The sequence below is a fragment of the Oncorhynchus clarkii genome, chromosome 7 (genome assembly GCF_045791955.1).
Source record: "Oncorhynchus clarkii lewisi isolate Uvic-CL-2024 chromosome 7, UVic_Ocla_1.0, whole genome shotgun sequence".
NCBI lineage: Eukaryota > Metazoa > Chordata > Actinopteri > Salmoniformes > Salmonidae > Oncorhynchus > Oncorhynchus clarkii.
Window position 1 is genome coordinate 69,302,324 of NC_092153.1, and position 19,544 is coordinate 69,321,867.

General features: G+C 43.3%; 1 protein-coding gene across 1 annotated transcript; it reads right to left on the reverse strand.

Moving 5' to 3' along the window:
* Positions 1-7,667: 7,667 nt before the first annotated feature.
* On the reverse strand, positions 7,668-14,798 carry LOC139413728 (uncharacterized). The gene is made up of 2 exons (XM_071161424.1): positions 14,532-14,798; positions 7,668-9,164 (listed from the first exon to the last, which is right to left on the reverse strand). Exons 1-2 carry the CDS (start codon positions 14,722-14,724, stop codon positions 7,855-7,857), a joined length of 1,503 nt encoding a protein of 500 aa, XP_071017525.1. The 5' UTR covers positions 14,725-14,798; the 3' UTR covers positions 7,668-7,854.
* Between the last annotated feature and the right edge of the window lie 4,746 nt (positions 14,799-19,544).

A 19,544-nucleotide genomic window follows, 5' to 3' on the forward strand; every position in this document is an offset into this window, starting at 1 on the left:
TTGGAACATTGCAGCGGGGACTTGCTTCCATTCAGCCACAAGAGCATTAGTAAGGTCAGGCACTGATGTTGGGCGATTAGGCCTGGCTCGCAGTCGGCGTTCCAATTCATTCCAAATGTGTTCGATGGGGTTGAGATTACGGCTCTATGCAGGCCAGTCAACCTGTCAGGGGGCATTGTTATGCTCAAACAGGAAAGGACCTTCCCCAAACTGTTGCCACAAAGTTGGAAACACAGAATCGTCTAGAATGTAATTGTATGCTGTAGCGTTAAGATTTTCCTTCACTGGAACTAAGGCGCCTAGCCCGAACCATGAAAAACAGCCCCAGACTATTATTCCTCCTCTACCAAACTTTATAGTTTGCACTATGTATTGGGGCAGGTAGTGTTCTCCTAGCATCCGCCATACCCAGATTCATCCATTGGACTGCCAGATGGTTAAGCGTGACTCGAGAGAACGCGTTTCCACTGCTCCAGAGTCCAATGGCGGCAGGCTTTACACCACTCCAGCCGATGCTTAACAATCTTAGGCTTGTGTGCGGCTGCTTGGCCATGGAAACCCATTTCATGGAACTTCCTAACGAACAGTTCTTGTGCGGATGTTGATTCCAGAGGCAGTTTGTTACTCGGTAGTGAGTGTTGCAACCGAGGACAGACGATTTTTATGCGCATCAGCACTCGGCGATCCTGTTCTGTGAGCTTGTGTGGCCTAACTCTTTACGGCTTAGCCGTTGTTGCTCCTAAATGTTTCCACTTCACAATAACAGCCCATACAGTTGACTGGGGCAGATCTAGCAGGGCAGAAATTTTACAAATTTACTTGTTGGAAAGGTGGCATCCTATTACGGTGCCAAGTTGAAAGTCACTGAGCCTTTCAGAAAAGTCATTCTACTGCCAATGTTTGTCTATGGAGATTACATCGCTGTGTGCTCGATTTTATACACCTGTCAGCAACGGGTCTGGCTGAAATAGTCAAATCCACTCATTTGAAGGGGTGTCCACAAACTTTTGTATACAGCGCATTTGGAACGTATTCAGACTCCTTCCCTTTTTCCACATTTTGTTATGTTACAGCCTTATTCTAAAATCTACACGCAATACCCCAAATGACAAAGCAAAAACTGATTTTTAGAAATGTTTGCAAATGTATAAAACTAAAATACAACTTTTTTACATAAGTATTCATACCTTTTGCTATGAGAATTGAGCTCAGGTGCATCCTGTTTCCATTGATCACCCTGGAGATGTTTCTATAACTTGGAGTCCACCTGTAGGTAAATTCAATTGGACACAATTTGGAAAGGCACACACCTGTCTTTATAAGGTCCCACAGTTGACAGTGCATGTCAGAACGAATGCCAAGCCATGAGGTCGAAGGAATTGTCCGTAGAGCTCTGAGACAGGAGTATCAAGGCACAGATCTGAGGAAAGGTAGTACAAAATGTCTGCAGCATTGAAGGTCCCCAAGAACACAGCGGCCTCCATTCTTAAAAGGGAAGAAGTTTGGAACCACCAACACTCTTCCTAGAGATGGCCGCCCGGCCAAACAGCAATCGGGGGAGATGGACCTTGGTCAGGGGGGTGTTCAGGAACCCAATGGTCACTCTGACAGAGCTCCAGAGTTCCTCTGTCGAGATGGGAGAACCTTCCAGAAGGACAACCATCTCTGCAGCACTCCACCAATCAGGCCTTTATGGTAGAGTGGCCAGACAGAAGCCACTCCTCAGTAAAAGGCACGATAGCCCACTTGGAGTTTGCCAAAAGGCACCTAAAGGACTCTCAGACCATGAAAAACAAGATTCTCTGATCTGATGAAACCAAGACTGAACTCTTTGGCCTGAATCAAATCAAATCTATTTATATAGCCCTTCGTACATCAGCTGATATCTCAAAGTGCTGTACAGAAACCCAGCCTAAAACCCCAAACAGCAAGCAATGCAGGTGTAGAAGCACGGGGGCTAGGAAAAACTCCCTAGAAAGGCCAAAACCTAGGAAGAAACCTAGAGAGGAACCAGGCTATGTGGGGTGACTAGTCCTCTTCTGGCTGTGCCGGGTGGAGATTATAACAGAACATGGCCAAGATGTTCAAATGTTCATAAATGACCAGCATGGTCAAATAATAATAAGGCAGAACAGTTGAAACTGGAGCAGCAGCACGGCCAGGTGGACTGGGGACAGCAAGGAGTCATCATGTCAGGTAGTCCTGAGGCATGGTCCTAGGGCTCAGGTCCTTAGAGAGAGAGAAAGAAAGAGAGAAAGAGAGAATTAGAGAGAGCACACTTAAATTCACACAGGGCACCGAATAGGACAGGAGAAGTACTCCAGATATAACAAACTGACCCTAGCCCCCCGACACATAAACTACTGCAGCATAAATACTGGAGGCTGAGACAGGAGGCTGAGACAGGAGACACTGTGGCCCCATCCGATGATACCCCCGGACAGGTCCAAACAGGAAGGATATAACCCCACCCACTTTGCCAAAGCACAACCCCCACACCACTAGAGGGATATCTTCAACCACCAACTTACCATCCTGAGACAAGGCCGAGTATAGCCCACAAAGATCTCCGCAAACGGCACAACCCAAGGGGGGGCGCCAACCCAGACAGGAAGATCACATCAGTGACTCAACCCACTCAAGTGACGCACCCCTCCTAGGGACGGCATGAAAGAGCACCAGTAAGCCAGTGACTCAGCCCCTGTAATAGGGTTAGAGGCAAAGAATCCCAGTGGAAAGAGGGGAACCGGCCAGGCAGGGACAGCATGGGCGGTTCGTTGCTCCAGAGCCTTTTCGTTCACCCTCACAATCCTGGGCCAGACTACACTCAATGATATGACCCACTGAAGAGATGAGTCTTCAGTAAAGACTTAAAGGTTGAGACCGAGTTTGCGTCTCTCACATGGGTAGGCAGACCATTCCATAAAAATGGAGCTCTATAGGAGAAAGCCCTGCCTCCAGCTGTTTGCTTAGAAATTCTCGGGACAATTAGGAGGCCTGTGTCTTTTGACCGTAGCATACGTGTAGGTATGTACGGCAGGATCGAAAGAAATATGAACGGCGCAGAGAGATCCTTGATGAAAACCTGCTCCAGAGCGCTCAGGACCTCAGACTGGAGCAAAGGTTCACTTTCAACAGGACAACGACCCTAAGCACACAGCTAAGACAACGCAGGAGTGGCATCGGGACAAGTATTTCAATGTCCTTGAGTGGCTCAGCCAGAGCCCGGACTTGAACATCTCTGGAGAAACCTGAAAATAGTTGTGCAGTGACGCTCCCCATCCAACCTGACAAAGCTTGAGAGGATCTGCAGAGAAGAATGGGAGAAACTCCCCAAATACAGGTGCCAAGCTTGTAGCATCATACCCAAGAAGACTCAAGGCTGTAATCACTGCTAGGTACTTCAACAAAGTACTGAGTAAAGGGTCTGAATATTTATGTGAATGTAATATTTCTAAAAACCTGTGTTTGCTTTGTCATTATGGGGTATTGTGTGTAGATTGATGAGGGAGGATTTTTTTAAAATACATTTTAAAACTAGCCTGTAACGTAACACAACGTGGAAAAAGTCAAGGGGTCTGAATACTTTCCAATTGCACCTTATATCTTAATTTGACATACTGTTTTATGGCATGCAAGAAAGTACAAGATGGATAGACATCCACAGCAACTCGCCCAAGCCTTCCTCATTTCTCCTCCCAAATCCAGTCAGCTGATGTTCTGAAAGAGCTGCAAAATCTGGACCCCTACAAATCAGCCGGGCTAGACAATCTGGACCCTTTCTTTCTAAAATGATCTGCCGAAATTGTTGCAACCCCTATTACTAGCCTGTTCAACCTCTCTTTCGTGTCGTCTGAGATTCCCAAAGATTGGAAAGCAGCTGCGGTCATCCCCCTCTTCAAAGGGGGGACACTCTTGACCCAAACCGCTACAGACCTATATCTATCCTACCCTGAATTTCTACGGTCTTCAAAAGCCAAGTCAACAAACAGACCATTTCGAATCCCATCGCACCTTCTCCGCTATGCAATCTGGTTTCAGAACTGGTCATGGATGCACCACAGCCACGCTCAAGGTCCTAAACGATATCTTAACCGCCATCGATAAGGAACAATATTGTGCAGCCGTTTTCATTGACCTGGCCAAGGCTTTCGTCAATCACCCCATTCTTATCGGCAGACTCAACAGCCTTGGTTTCTCAAATGATTGCCTCCCCTGGTTCACCAACTAATTCTCTGATAGAGTTCAGTGTGTCAAATAGGAGGGCCTGTTGTCCAGGCCTCTGGCAGTCTCTATGGGGGTGCCACAGGGTTCAATTCTTGGGCCGACTCTCGTCCCTGTATACATCAATGATGTCGCTCTTGCTGCTGGTGAGTCTCTGATCCACCTCTACGCAGACGACACTATTCTGTATACTTCTGGCCCTTCTTTGGACATTGTGTTAACAACCCTCCAGACGAGCTTCAATGCCTTTACAACTCTCATTCTGTGGCCTCCAACTACTCTTAAATACAAGTAAAACTAAATGCATGCTCTTCAACCGATCGCTGCCTGCACCTGCCCACCTGTCCAACATCACTACTCTGGACGGTTCTGACTTAGAATATGGTGGGCAACTACAAATACATAGGTGTCTGGTTAAACTGTGAACTCTCCTTCCAGACTCACATCAAACATCTCCAATCCAAAGTTAAATCTAGAATTGGCTTCCTATTTCGCAACAAAGCATCCTTCACTCATGCTGCCAAACATTCCCTCGTTAAACTGACCATCCTACCGATCCTCGACTTCGGCGATGTCATTTACAAAATAGCCTCCAATACCCTACTCAATAAATTGGATGCAGTCTATCACAGTGCCATCCGTTTTGTCACCAAAGTCCCATATATTACCCACCACTGCGACCTGTACACTCTCGTTGGCTGGCCCTCGCTTCATACTCGTCGCCAAACCCACTGGCTCCAGGTCATCTACACGACCCTGCTAGGTAAAGTCCCCCCTTATCTCAGGTCGCTGGTCACCATAGCAGCACCCACCTGTAGCACGCGCTCCAGCAGGTATATCTCTATGGTCACCCCCAAAACCAATTCTTCCTTTGGCCGCCTCTCCTTCCAGTTCTCTCCTGCCAATGACTGGAACGAACTACAAAAATCTCTGAAACTGGAAACACTTATCTCCCTCACTAGCTTTAAGCACCAGCTGTCAGAGCAGCTCACAGATTACTGCACCTGTACATAGCCCATTTATAATTTAGCCCAAACAACTACCTCTTCCCCTACTGTATTTATTTATTTTGCTCTTTTGCACCCCATTATTTCTCTCTCTACTTTGCACATTCTTCCACTGTAAATCTACCATTCCAGTGTTTTACTTACTATATTGTATTTACTTTGCCACCATGGTCTTTTTTTGCCTTTACCTCCCTTATCTCACCTCATTTGCTCACATTGTATATAGACTTGTTTATACTGTATTATTGACTGTATGTTTGTTTTACTCCATGTTTAACTCTGTGTTGTATGTGTCAAACTGCTTTGCTTTATCTTGGCCAGGTCGCAATTGTAAATGAGAACTTGTTCTCAACTTGCCTACCTGGTTAAATAAAGGTTAAATACAAAAATATCATGACTATGATTCTGAGCGATGGGTCTCTGAAAAGGAAATTGTTTAATGGCAGCGTGTGTGCACAAATGAGGTGGCAGAGATGGACTGTATTTAATCTCTCTGCAATGTGGCTCTAGAATTCCTTTGACTGGAAATATCCCGTATGAGATCTCCTCCATTCACACGTGTGCGTACACACGACATACACACACTCACATACCCACCCCTGCTCATTTCTACCCCCTGCCGCCCCTAACACAGACATGCAGGCACCCATCCCTGCACATAAATCCACTCGCTCCTCCCCCGCCAAACACTAACAAACACGTACCCAGACAGACACAAAGGCACATACAGAGTCATCCATCCACTTTCAGTGGAAGCAATGTGTGTGCTGAACTGTGAATTATGATAATAGATCAGTAATGCACATTAATAAAGCATTATCCTAAGTGACAGAAAATGAGAGATGGGGAGGACAATAGTAGAGAGGGGCACATGGAGGGGGAGAGGAGCGATATAGGGAGGAAAGGGAGAGATGGGGGAGAGGGAGATATATATAGGGAGAGAGAGAGGAGACATAGGGAGAGATGTAAAGGAGAGATACATGAATAGAGAAGATGGAGAGAAGAGGGGGAGATACAAAGAGAGGAGAAGGAGAGATAAAGGGAGAGATGTATGGAGAGAGGAGAGGGAGAGATATGGAGCAATATAGGGATCGAGGAGAGATAGGGGAGACATAGAGAGAGAGGAGAGGGAGAGAGAAATAAAGATAGAGGGAGAGAGGGAGAGATATGAGAGCTATAGGGAGAATGTATAGGGAAAGAGAAGAGGGGGAGAGAGTGAGAGGGATAGAAATAGTGTCCACCACCCAAAGAACATCCAGCCACCAAGCATTGGAGTCAACATCCAGCATCCCCGTGGAACACTTTCAACACCTTGTAGAATCCATGCCCTGACAAGTTTTGGCTGTTCTGAGGGAAATATTAGGAAGGTGTTCTTAATGTTTTGTACACTCAGTGTACATCTTCTTGGACATGTCATATAATTTAACACTTAAAGCCAAATGATGGTCATTCCGGAGTCTGCATTAGCCATACAGTATTTACTGCGATGCGGCCTCTGCAGAAGTCAGGGCATTCATACTTCTTGCACTTCGCAGAGAGCTGTTGTGAAGGAAGCTGTCAAGGAAGTGAGTTTGTTTCTACAGGACGTACCGCCCCCACCTACCTTCAACCAATCATATCAATGCGGAGCTATACAGAACCCTCTGCATCGTTACATAATACAGACAATGCGGTACAGAGCTTAATTTGGCATCCGCATACATCCATACAGAAGTGGACCACATAAAACCTTCTTATAGGCAGTGGTTAGAGCGTTGGGTCAGTAACCGAAAGGTTGCTAGATTGAATCCCTATGCTGACAAGGTAAAAATCTGTCGTTCTGCCCCTGAACAAGGCAGTTAACTGATTCTAGGCTGTCATTGTAAATAAGATTTTGTTCTTAACTGACTTGCCTAGTTAAATAAATGTTAAATAAAAATAGGCTCTTTGTGTTGTTCTGTCTATTTTGTATGAATAAACTACATTAATTATTCTGAAAGACTTCAGCCCCTTTTATACACATGGAAGAACATTTTTATTACATCAAAAAGTATCAACATTTGATATGTAAATAACAGCAAGAATAACATTTGAGATGTACATTTTAAAACATCTAAAAGGAATTGAACATCAATGGACAACCTCAATTTCTCAATATTTTCACAACATGGATAGAAGGTCAGGGCTCTGTGCATGCAGGACAGTCAAGTTCTTCCACAACGATCTCGACAAACCATTTCTGTATTGACCTTGCTTTGTGCACGGGGCATTGTCAAGCTGAAACAGGAATGGGCCTTCCCCAAACTGTTGCCACAAAGTTATAAGCACAGAATCGTCTAGAATGTCATTGTATGCTGTACAGTTGAGGCCTTGCCTGAACCATGAAAAATAGCCCCAGACCATTATTCTTCCTTCACCAAACTTTATAGGTTTGCATTAGGTATTGGGGCAGGTAAAGTTCTCCTTGCATCTGCCAAACCCAGAGTCGTCCGTTGGACTGCCAGATGGTGAAGTGTGATTCATCATTACAGAGAACTCGTTTCCACTGCTCCAAGGCCCAATGGCAGCGAGCTTTACACCACTCCAGCCGACGCTTGACATTGCTCACGGTGATTAAACCTATACTCTTAGGGGGGGGGGGGGGTTATTTAAGTAGGGTGTCAGACGTTTTCGGGCAGGGACTCCGCTGTACTGAACTTGTTCCACCATTGGGGTGCCAGGACAGAGAAGAGCTTTGACTGGGCTGAGCGGGAGCTGCCCTCCTGTAGGGGTGGGAGGGCCAAGAGACCAGAGGTGGCAGAACGGAGTGCTTGGGTTGGGGTGTAGAGTTTGACCATAGCCTGAAGTTAGGGAGGGGCAGGTCCTCTTCCTGCTCCGTAGGCAAGCACCAGGGTCTCAAAGATGATGTGAGCTTCGTCTGGAAGCCAGTGGAGTGTGTGGAGGAGAGGGGTGACATGGGAGAACTTGGGAAGGTTGAACACCAGGCGTGCTGCGGCGTTCTGGATATGTTGCAGGGGTTTGATGGCAAAAGCGGGGAAATATATGATCTCTCCCCTGTGTGAGTCATCATATGATCTTTCAGGCATATCTTCTGACTAAAGCACTTGCCACAATCACTGCACTTATATGGTTTCTCTCCAGTGTGTATCCTCATATGTCCTGCCAAGTTTCTCATTCGGCTGAAGCATTTTCCACAATCTTTGCACTGATATGGTTTCTCCCCAGTGTGAATTCTCATATGTTCCGTTAGGGTTCCCTTCTGACTGAAACTTCTGCCACATACATTACAGAAATATGGTTTCTCCCCAGTGTGAATTCTCTGATGTGCTTTTAAAATGCTACTTTTCAGAAAGCATTTCCTGCAGACAGGACACCTGTGTGGTCTCTCCCCTGAGTGAGCCGCCCTCAATGGAACTTTCAACTCACTGGCTTCCCTGATCTTAGAGCTTTGTTCTTTCTTCGTCCAAGTTGTCTTTGATTTGAGTGGCTGTAACCCTGACATTAATCCTCCAGAGTCCACCCCATTGTCACTTTCACTGTTCAGAATCTGAGTTGCAGAGCAGTCTGAGTGTACTGTAGAGAGGGGTTGAGATTCACTTGTTGGTTCTGATGCACTGCAGCCCTCTCCATTAGGTTCTGTTTTGATGTCTTGTTCAGTTGTTTTGGTGGGAAGAGAGTCCCTCTCTCTGTTCTCCATAGTCTGGGTTTGGGGAAGATATAAGGGCTGAGGAGGGTCTGGATCATAGTCACTTTTTACACAGGGTAGAGTGAATATGAACTCTTTGATATCAGACTCCAGACCTTCAAGCTGCTCTTCCTCCTGACTGGTCACAAACTCCTCCTGTTCCTCTTTAATCTGAGTGGGCTCTGGGTCCTCCTGGTCCAGACTGGGGCTCCAGTCCTGCTGCTCAGGAGGAATGTCTTCAGAGACAGGGAGAGTGAGCTGCTGGGAGTCTGAAGAGAAGAATAGGGTATCAATAAGATGTTGTTTCAAGTTCAATGTGGCTTTAAGCCCAATTATTAGATTATGACAGTAAACTACAATTGGAATGTTCAATTTCATCAGTTGTATATAGTTCTAACATTACAGCTAAACAATTGAATGAATCAGGTGTTTAGTGGCAGTGGCCTGGCTAGCCCATCTTCTCTAGACAAAGATTATATCTCAGTCTAGCATTATAACACTAGCCCACAATGCACTGTGGGATTTATTTACCGACCTGTGTGTTTGGCAACACTTTTCCCACTTCGTGGTCGGTGGACCGTTCTGATAAAGAATGTGTTGTTTGCGTCACCGTGTGATGCCCAGGAAATAATTACATCTAATTGTTAGATGCTACCACCCCCCTCCAAATGAAAACCAAACATGGATGTCAATGATTGCGTGCGCTCCATTCTACTTCGTCTGCGGCAGCATGGTGCCCATATTGCGAGGTAGATTGTTACACCAGATAGCGTGATTTAACCAAAGATGATGGTATCTACTAGAATTGTGCAAGTTTGCAAAAAAAGGTATTTCACTATACTTGTGTATGTCACATTAAAACTTGAAACAGACTTCCAGGCATTGCGCTAACGTTAGTTAGCATTGGCTGGCAAAACTACCTCCAACTTCCTTCATACTGGACACAGAGACATAAAAATGATATCCAAAAGTTAATCTGATTTTGGGGAAGTAGATAAATGGCATCATTGCCAAAATCTGAGCAAGAGAACAAGTACATCGGAGTGTCTAGTTTGAGAAACAGACGCCTCACAAGTCCTCAACTGGCAGCTTCATTAAATAGTACCCGCAAAACACCAGTCTCAAAGTCAACAATGAAGAGTCTCCAGTCTCAAAGTCAACAATGAAGAGTCCAGGATGCTGGCCTTCTCGGCAGAGTTGCAAAGAAAAAGCCATATCTCAGACTGGCCAATAAAAAGAATAGATTAAGATGGACAAAATAACACACACACACTGGACAGAGGAACTCTGCCTAGAAGGCCAGCATTCCGGAGTTGCCTCTTCACTGTTGACTGGTGTTTTGCGGGTGCTATATAATGAAGCTGCCAGTTGAGAACTTGTGAGGAGTCCATTTCTCAAACTAGACACTAATGTACTTGTCCTCTTGCTCAGTTGTGCACCAGGGCTTCCCACTCCTCTTTATATTCTGGTTAGGGACAGTTTGTGCTGTTCTGTGAAGGGAGTAGTACACAGCGTTGTACGAGATCTTCAGTTTCTTGGCAATTTCTCGCATGGGAAAAGCCTTCATTTCTCAGAACAAGAATAGACTGACGAGTTTTAGAAAAAAGTTATTTGTTTCTGGCCATTTTGAGCCTGTAATCGAACCCACAAATGCTGATGCTCCAGATACTCAACTAGCCTAAAGAAGGCCAGTTGTATTGCTTCTTTAAATCAAAACAACATTTTTCAGCTGTGCTAACATAATTGCAAAAGGGTTTTCTAATGATCAATTCGCCTTTTAAAATGATAAACTTGGATTAGCTAACACAATGTGCCATTGGAACACAGGAGTGATGGTTGCTGATAATGGGCCTCTGTACGCATATGTAGATATTCCATTAAATAATTAGCCGTTTCCAGCTACAATAGTCATTTACAACATTAACAGGGTCTACACTGTATTTCTGATCAATTTTATGTTATTTTAATGGCCCCAAAAAATGTGCTTTTCTTTCAAAAACAAGGACATTTCTAAGTGACCCCAAACTTTTGAACGGTAGTGTATATTTCAGTTATGTGAGATACCCTGTAAGAGACTTCGTGCCCAAACCCATGAAGTGTGATAAAACTATTTGGACATGTGTCAAGTGTATGTAGACAGGAGGAGTATTGTATGCCAGTTGAGGCAAAATGTTGCAATTATGGTAGTGAGCAAACACCTGATTCATGAAGTGCCCTGTTAGAGTGAAGGAGACAGAGGTGACAAGAGTAAGGGCTGTCCAGCTTGTCTCCTATCTGGAGGCGTTGAGAAGAGTAGAAGGGAGTAACGTTGAAGAAACCATGCTAGTTGGATTAGAGACAACCGTAAATGTTACTCGCCAACAGGATCCTAACATGATGCATGTTAAAAAGGTGGACTTTGTATTGTTTATTGCACTAGTTATAAACTTGACAGCGCAAACAATGAGGAAATCTGAGAAAATAGGTATCGCTGAATTTGTATATAAACCCTTCCTTGGTTTCAAACACATTAAAGCACTTACATTACATATTAAACAAAAGACAAAACCCCTACATATCTACCATACAAAATGTATAATACCACCATACAACAATATTACAATGCATGCGTGTGTCTGTACTTTTGTGTGTGTGTCTTCACAGTCCCTGCTGTTCCATAAGGTGTATTTTTACCAGTTTAAAAAAAATCGGATTCTACTGCTTGCATCAGTTACTTGATGTGGAATAGAGTTCCATGTAGTCATGGCTCTATGTAGTACTGTGCGCCTCCCATAGTCTGTTCTGGACTTGGGGACTGTGAGGAGACCTCTGGTGACATGTCTTGTGGTGTATGCATGGGTGACAGAGCTGTATGGTAGTAGTTTAAACAGACAGCTCGGTACATTCAACATGTCAATCTCTCTTCCACTTCAAGCCATGAGAGATTGACATGTATATCATTAACGTTAGCTCGCCGTGTACTTTTAAGGGCGTGCCGTGCTGCCCAGTTCTGAGCCAATTGTAATTTTCCTAAATCCCTCTTTGCGGCACCTGTCCAGACTACTGAACAGTAGTCTCTGTGCAACAAAACTAGGAACTGTAGGACTTGCTTTGTTGATAGTGTTGTTAAGAAGGCAGAGTAGCGCTTTATTATGGACAAACTTCTCCCCATTTTAGCTACTGTTGTATCAATATGTTTTGAACATGACAGTGTTGCTGTTATTTCAGTAGCTGTAGTGTATAGTGTTGAATCATCCGCATACATAGATACACTGGCTTTACTCAATGCCAATGGCATAGCGTTAGCAAAGATTGAAAAAAGTAAGGGGCCTAAACAGTTACCCTGGGTAATTCCTGATTCTACCTGGATTATGTTGGAGAGGCTTCCATTAAAGAACACCCTCTGTTCTGTTAGACAAGTAACTCTTTATCCACAATATAGCAGGGGGTGTAAAGCCATAACACATATGTTTTTCCAGCAGTAGACTATGATCAGTAATGTCAAAAGTTGCACTGAAGTCTAACAAAACAGCCCCCAAAATCTTTTTATCATCAATTTATCTTAGCCAATCGTCAGTCATTTGTGTAAGTGCTGTGCTTGTTGAATGCCCTTCCCTATAAGCATGTTGGGGGCAAAAGGAGGTGCAACTGGGTATTGGGAAGGTGTTCCTAATGTTTTTTTCACTCAGTGTATGTGTATTAGTTTTTCTACTGATGTTTTGTACTACATTCTTATGCACTGTGACTTCAAAGGTGCAGAAAAACGAATATGGTGTATTCTGTTGTCAATTTGTTTACTGAAATGTATTTTATTACTAAGGGTTGGTAACAGGCTGATTGGTCAGCTATTTGAGCCAGTAAAGGGGGCTTTACTATTCCTGGCCTGAGGGGACACACTTTCTAGTAGGCTTAAATTGAAGATATGGCAAATAGGAGTGGCAATATCGTCCTCTATTATCCCCAGTAATTTTGCATCCAGATTGTCAGACCCCGGTGGCTTGTCATTGTTGATAGACAACAATAATTAGATCACCTCTTCCACATTCACTTTACAGAATTCAAAAGTACAATGCTTGTCTTTCATAATTTGGTTAGATATACTTGGATGTGTAGTGTCAGCGTTTGTTGCTGGCATGACATGCCTAAGTTTGCTAATCTTGCCATTGAAAAAGTCATTAAAGTAGTTGGCAATATCAGTGGGTTTTGATAAATGAGCCATCTGATTCCATGAATGACAGAGCAGAGTTTGCCTTTTTTCCAAACTTGTAATATAAGGTCCTCCAAAGCTTTTAACTATCATTCTTTATATTACTTATTTTTGTTTCATAGTATAATTAATTTTTCTTACATTTGCAGTACGCTTGCCAATTGATTGGGATGCCAGACTTCTTTGCTATTCCTTTTGCCTCTCAACCATACAATTCCTCATCAATTCAAGGGGATTTAACAGTTTTTACAGTCATTTTCTTAATGGGTGCATGCTTATTAGTAACTGGAATAAGGAATTGCATAAATGTGTCAAGTGCAGCTTCCGGTTGTAAGTGTGGCTGAATGTTTTTTTGGGACTCTTTACAGCAGAGGCATTACAAAGAATACTATCAACTAACATTCCATCCTCACAGGGCCTTGCGCCTGTGTAGGGATGTGACTTGCTTGGATTATCTTTCATATTGGCAAAAAAATAAATAATTTTAAACAATTAAATTGATACACGTATCAAGGGCTCCCACACCGCCATATTGCAGTGCTTGTATACGGAAAACAGACAGTGGACTATCTGTGCTAATTAGCCATATGCATCTCTGAACACCAGTGTGTAAACGGAAGACAGACGCCACAAACGTGTTGTCACTGAAAAACACTTTCGGTCAAACTGTTAAAAACGGGTAAAATAGTGTACAGTGTGTATTTTGCATTTGTTAAATAATTTTGATGTGATCTAAAAGTAGAGGGATTTATGTTTCTAAAACCGTACCGCGATTGAATAGCTTCTAGAGCCAATTGGCCTTTTAAACAGAAAATGTAAGGTCATTGGACTAAGAAGCAACGTTGGGCTTCTTTGATCCAATATTTGGCTACACCAAACTGTTCCTACCTCTTAAAAAGATCTGGTTAAATCACATTCTGTTGTATCAATCTGTAGCTAATTGCGAGGCTGACTAGGAAACAGACAGGTGTGCACACAAAGCAAGAACACAACATTAAATCTATGTTTGGTTTTCATTTCGATGGGGGACTGGGGGTGATAGCATCTACAATTGTATTTAGGCCTAATTATTTATTGCGCACTGATCTGTGATACAAACGAGGACTTCCTAATCAGAACCTTCTACCGATATATGCCCGGACCTTGGAAAAGTTGCCAAACAGTCACGGGTTGGCAAATAACTCACAAGGTGGACCATGTTAAGGTCCAGCTAGAAAATATGAGCTGTGGCCTGACTAGCTTCATCTTGCAACTAGCCATTTAAAATGAACATTAACAATTTGGACTTTTCCTTTGAATGTTACAGAATGATATCTGTAACAATAAAAGTCAAAAGTTACTATAAATGATTATTTAAATGGCTACTGTAGCTAGTTGCCGGACAAAGCTATGGCCTGCTAGGTGGTTCAATTCGATTGTTATAACGGGATCATAGTTATTCACTACTAACCTGCAATATGTAACTTTATGTCGGGATTGAAAGCCAAATCCAGCAGCCTTTGTAGACGTTCGATCTCCTCCTTCGCACGGGAGATTTCTTCCTGGTACTCTGCTATGGTATTTTCCACAGCCCCTAATATCTCAACTGCCGCTGCTGTTAAGCGCTCGTTTAGAAAAACCTGCAAAAGCTGAATTTTCGACATTTTGATGGAAATCTAAGTACACTTTGTTTTACTATGAAGATATGTGTTTTTCTGCTAACAAGGTGTCTAATGGTAGCAAGCATTATCAGCGTCTGGTCAGCGAAATCAAATAAAAAAGTACTTCCGCGTCAGGGAATTTCAACAAATTTCAAAATAAAGGTCCCCATGCAATACTAGAAAATAGTAACCTGTATTTATTCATGATGTATGGAACATAATTGTCAAAATATTAACAATTGTTCATATTTGTTAATATTTAAGTATTCAATGTCCATTCAATTGGGGTTTTAAAACATGTTCAAATAAATGCCCCCAATTCAAATCACTGTATATGCATTCAGCTCATATTGGCTTATAGAGAAACAATGATTATTTTTGTAAAAGTGGGGTGGGGAGTATTCAGTAGGGTTTGTAGAATCTAAATATAGTGTCATTTCATGGGGCTCTGAAAAAAATACAGATTATTGCTGGCCTTTTACTGTGGTCAAAAAGCTTAAAATTGGATGGTTTGATACTATATGGTTCAAATGTAGCACTGTACAGGAAAAACAATCAATTGTGTGTCCATAAAACCAGTGTCCAGTCTACTCCCTAGAGTCCCTAAAATACAAAACAGGTGAGTTTGAACAAAAAGCTATGTTATAGGAAGCTTTATGTTGACATTTGAACAGTGAGAGACATATCAGTACCATGGACAGCTATCATTTTAGAATGTTAGCCTATTTTCAAATACTGTATGTGGCAAATATGTGGCCCAAAGCATGTCAATCCATCATTGGTAATAGGTCAGCATAATGACCCACTAGATTGAATATATCAATTACTCACCTGGTTACAAGAATTAGGCATGAAACAGTGGTCAGTGCCATGCATACTGATAGCTGTGATCAGCATCTCACACAATCAGCTTTACTTCAACAACATTTCAGGTTCAACTAAATACAGACACACCATCGCTTGATATTCTATTCAGGCAATTAATCACAAAAGAGGGTGCACCCACAAATTGCAGTCAATGTGATGGCGTATTGATTAGACAGACCACCACACCAGACATTCTTGTTATTTTTTAGCCCGTGTAGCAGAAAATGGTAGAGTTAAGAGAAACCCAGTTCTTCCATCCATTGCAATTAAAATCCCAGTTGGCAACAAGAAACAGATGTACAGATTGAGCTCTGTAATATGTCACTCAGGCGCAAAATCTCAGAGGGGGCAGAGCTGGATTTGACACCTTGACACCAATATACGAGCAGATGACTAACACATTTCTGTTGGCACGAGAACAGAAGGAATTATATATTTCTAGGAAGTAGTTAATGAGCCTCACACACAAACAAATTGCAATGATGTACAAACACTTGATTCAGAATTAGAGATTTCTGTCATTCCACAGTATGAATACTTCTCCAATCACAAATATATCAAGTATATCGGACCAAATTATGAAAGACAAGAATTGTACTTTTGAATTCCATAAAGTCCGTGTGGAAGAGGTGAAAAAACTATATATATTGTTGTCTATCAACAATGACAAGCCACCAGGGTCTGACAATCTAGATGGACAATTACTGAGGATAATAGCAGATGATATTGCCACTCCTATTTGCCACATATTCAATTTAAGCCTACTAGAGAGCGTGTGCCCTCAGCCCCGGAGGGAAGCTAAAGTCATTCCGCTAACCTAGAATAGTAAAGCCCCCCTTACTGGCTCAAATAGCCGACCAGTCAGCCTGTTACCAACCCTTAGTAAACTTCTGGAAAAAATGGTGTTTGACCAGATACAATGCTATTTTACAAATAACAAATTGACAACAGAATTTCAGCATGCTCATAGGGAAGGACACTCAACAAGCACAGCACTTACATAGATGACTAATGATTGGCTGAGAGAAATGTATGATAAAATTATTGTGGGGGCTGTCTTGTTAGACTTCAGTGTAGCTTTTGACATTATTGATCATAGTCTGCTGCTGGAAAAATGTATGTGTTATGGCTACAACACCCTGTTATAATGTGGATTAAGAGTTGTCTAACAAAACACAGAGGGTGTTCTTTAATGGAAGCCTATCAAATATAATCCAGATAGAATCAGGAATTCCCCAGGGTAGCTGATTAGGCCCCTTGCTTTTTTCCATTTTTACTAATGACATGCCACTGACTTTGAGTAAAGCCAGAGTTTCTATGTATGCGGATGACTCAACACTATACAAGTCAGCTACTACAGCGACTGAAATGACTGCAACACTCAACAAAGAGCTGCAGTTAGTTTTAGAACGGGTGGCTGATTAGGCCAGTTAGCCTTAAATGTTTCTAAAACTAAAAGCATTGTATTTGGAACAAAACACTCCATAAACCTCAACTAAATCTTGTAATAAATCATGTGAAAATTGAGCAAGTTGAGATGACTAAACTGCTTGGTGTAACACTAGATTGTAAAGTGTCATGGTCAAAACATGTTGATGCCGTAGTTGTAACGCCCGGGGTGTAGTGGGGAAGAAGTCAGGCGCAGGAAGCAGAGAGTTCAGGGTAGCGCTACTTTTTAATGCACCACAACGGTGAACAGACACCAACCCAAACAAATGCCCCAAACACGGAGGACGTAAACAGTCCAGCAAAAATCCAAACACACGGACAACCATGACATACAGCCGTGTACACATGTACACTGAAATAATCCCGCACAACCAGCAGGCGGGCCGGCTGGTAAATAAAGCCCAACCAATAGCCTAAACTAAACACAGGTGCAACCAATAAACAGAAAAGTGTGAAAACGGATCAGTGGCAGCTAGTAGGCCGGTGACGACGACCGCCGAGCACCACCCGAACAGGAAGGGGAGCCACCTTCGGTAGGAGTCGTGACAGTAGTAGCTAAGATGGGTAGAAGTCTGTCTATAATATAGCAATGCTCTGCCTTCTTAACAACACTATCAACAAGGCAGGTCCTACAGGCCCTAGTTTTGTCGCACTTTGAGTACTGTTCAGTCGTGTGGTCAGGTGCCACAAAAAAGGACTTAGGGAATTTGCAATTAGCTCAGAACAGGGCAGCACTGCTGGCCCTTGGATGTACACAGAGAGCTAATATTAATACTATGCATGCCAATCTCCCCTGGCTGAAAGTGGAAGAGAGATTGAGATTGACATGTTGAATACACCAAGCTGTCAATCTAAACTACTGGCACACAGCTCGGACACCCATGCATACCCCACAAGACATGCCACAAGAGGTCTCTTCACAGTCCTCAAGTCCAGAACAGAATATGGGAGGCACACAGTACTACATAGAGCCATGACTACATGGAACTCTATTCCACATCAAGTAACTGACGCAAGCAGTAAAATTAGATTTAAAAAACAGATAAAAAAACACCTTATGGAACAGCGGGGACTGTGAAGCCCCTATTACAGGGGCTGAGTCACTGGCTTACTGGGGCTCTTTCATACCATCCCTAGGAGAGGTGCGTCACTTGAGTGGGTTGAGTCACTGATGTGATCTTCCTGTCTGGGTTGGCGCCCCCCCTTGGGTTGTGCCGTGACGGAGATTTTTGTGGGCTATACTCTGCCTTGTCTCAGGATGGTAAGTTGGTGGTTGAAGATATCCCTCTAGTGGTGTGGGGGCTGTGCTTTGACAAAGTGGGTGGGGTTATATCCTTCCTGTTTGGCCCTGTCCGGGGGTGTCCTCGGATGGGGCCACAGTGTCTCCTGACCCCTCCTGTCTCAGCCTCCAGTATTTATGCTGCAGTAGTTTATGTGTCGGGGGGCTAGGGTCAGTTTGTTATATCTGGAGTACTTCTCCTGTTCTATTCGATGTCCTGTGTGAATTTAAGTGTGCTCTCTCTAATTCTCTCTTTCCCCCTTTCTTTCTCTCTCTCGGAGGACCTGAGCCCTAGGACCATGCCTCAGGACTACCTGACATGATGACTCCTTGCTGTCCCCAGTCCACCTGGCCGTGCTGCTGCTCCAGTTTCAACTGTTCTGCCTTATTGTTATTTGACCATGCTGGTCATTTATGAACATTTGAACATCTTGGCCATGTTCTGTTATAATCTCCACCCGGCACAGCCAGAAGAGGACTGGCCACCCCACATAGCCTGGTTCCTCTCTAGGTTTCTTCTTAGGTTTTGGCCTTTCTAGGGAGTTTTTCCTAGCCACCGTGCTTCTACACCTGCATTGCTTGCTGTTTGGGGTTTTAGGCTGGGTTTCTGTACAGCACTTTGAGATATCAGCTGATGTACGAAGTGCTATATAAATACATTTGATTTGATTTGATTTGAAGCAACACAAACATTGGCACAGACACATGCACACACACATGCGTACACACACACGCGTACACACACATATGATAACATACGCACTATACATACACATGGATTTAGTACTGTAGATATGTGGTACTGGTGGAGTAGGGGCCTGAGGGCACACAGTGTGTTATGAAATCTGTGAATGTATTGTAATGTTTGAAAATTGTATAAACTGCCTTAATTTTGCTGGACCCCAGGAAGAGTAGCTGTTGCTTATTGGGATACATAATAAATACAAAAAATACAAATCACACAGTGGATAAAGTGTTACCCATTTTAATGTTTCTGAATACTACATCAGTATTTTCTGAATGCCATAAGAGATTACTTAGAGCTGACCAAGTGAAACAGTCTCCTCTCTTTAAAAAGGCCACTTCACAGTTTGAATGTCACGCCCTGACCTGAGAGAGCCGTTTTATTTCTCTATTTGGTTAGGTCAGGGTGTGATGTGGGGAGGGCATTCTATGTTTTGTATTTCTGTGTGTTTGGCCGAGTGTGGTTCCCAATCAGAGGCAGCTA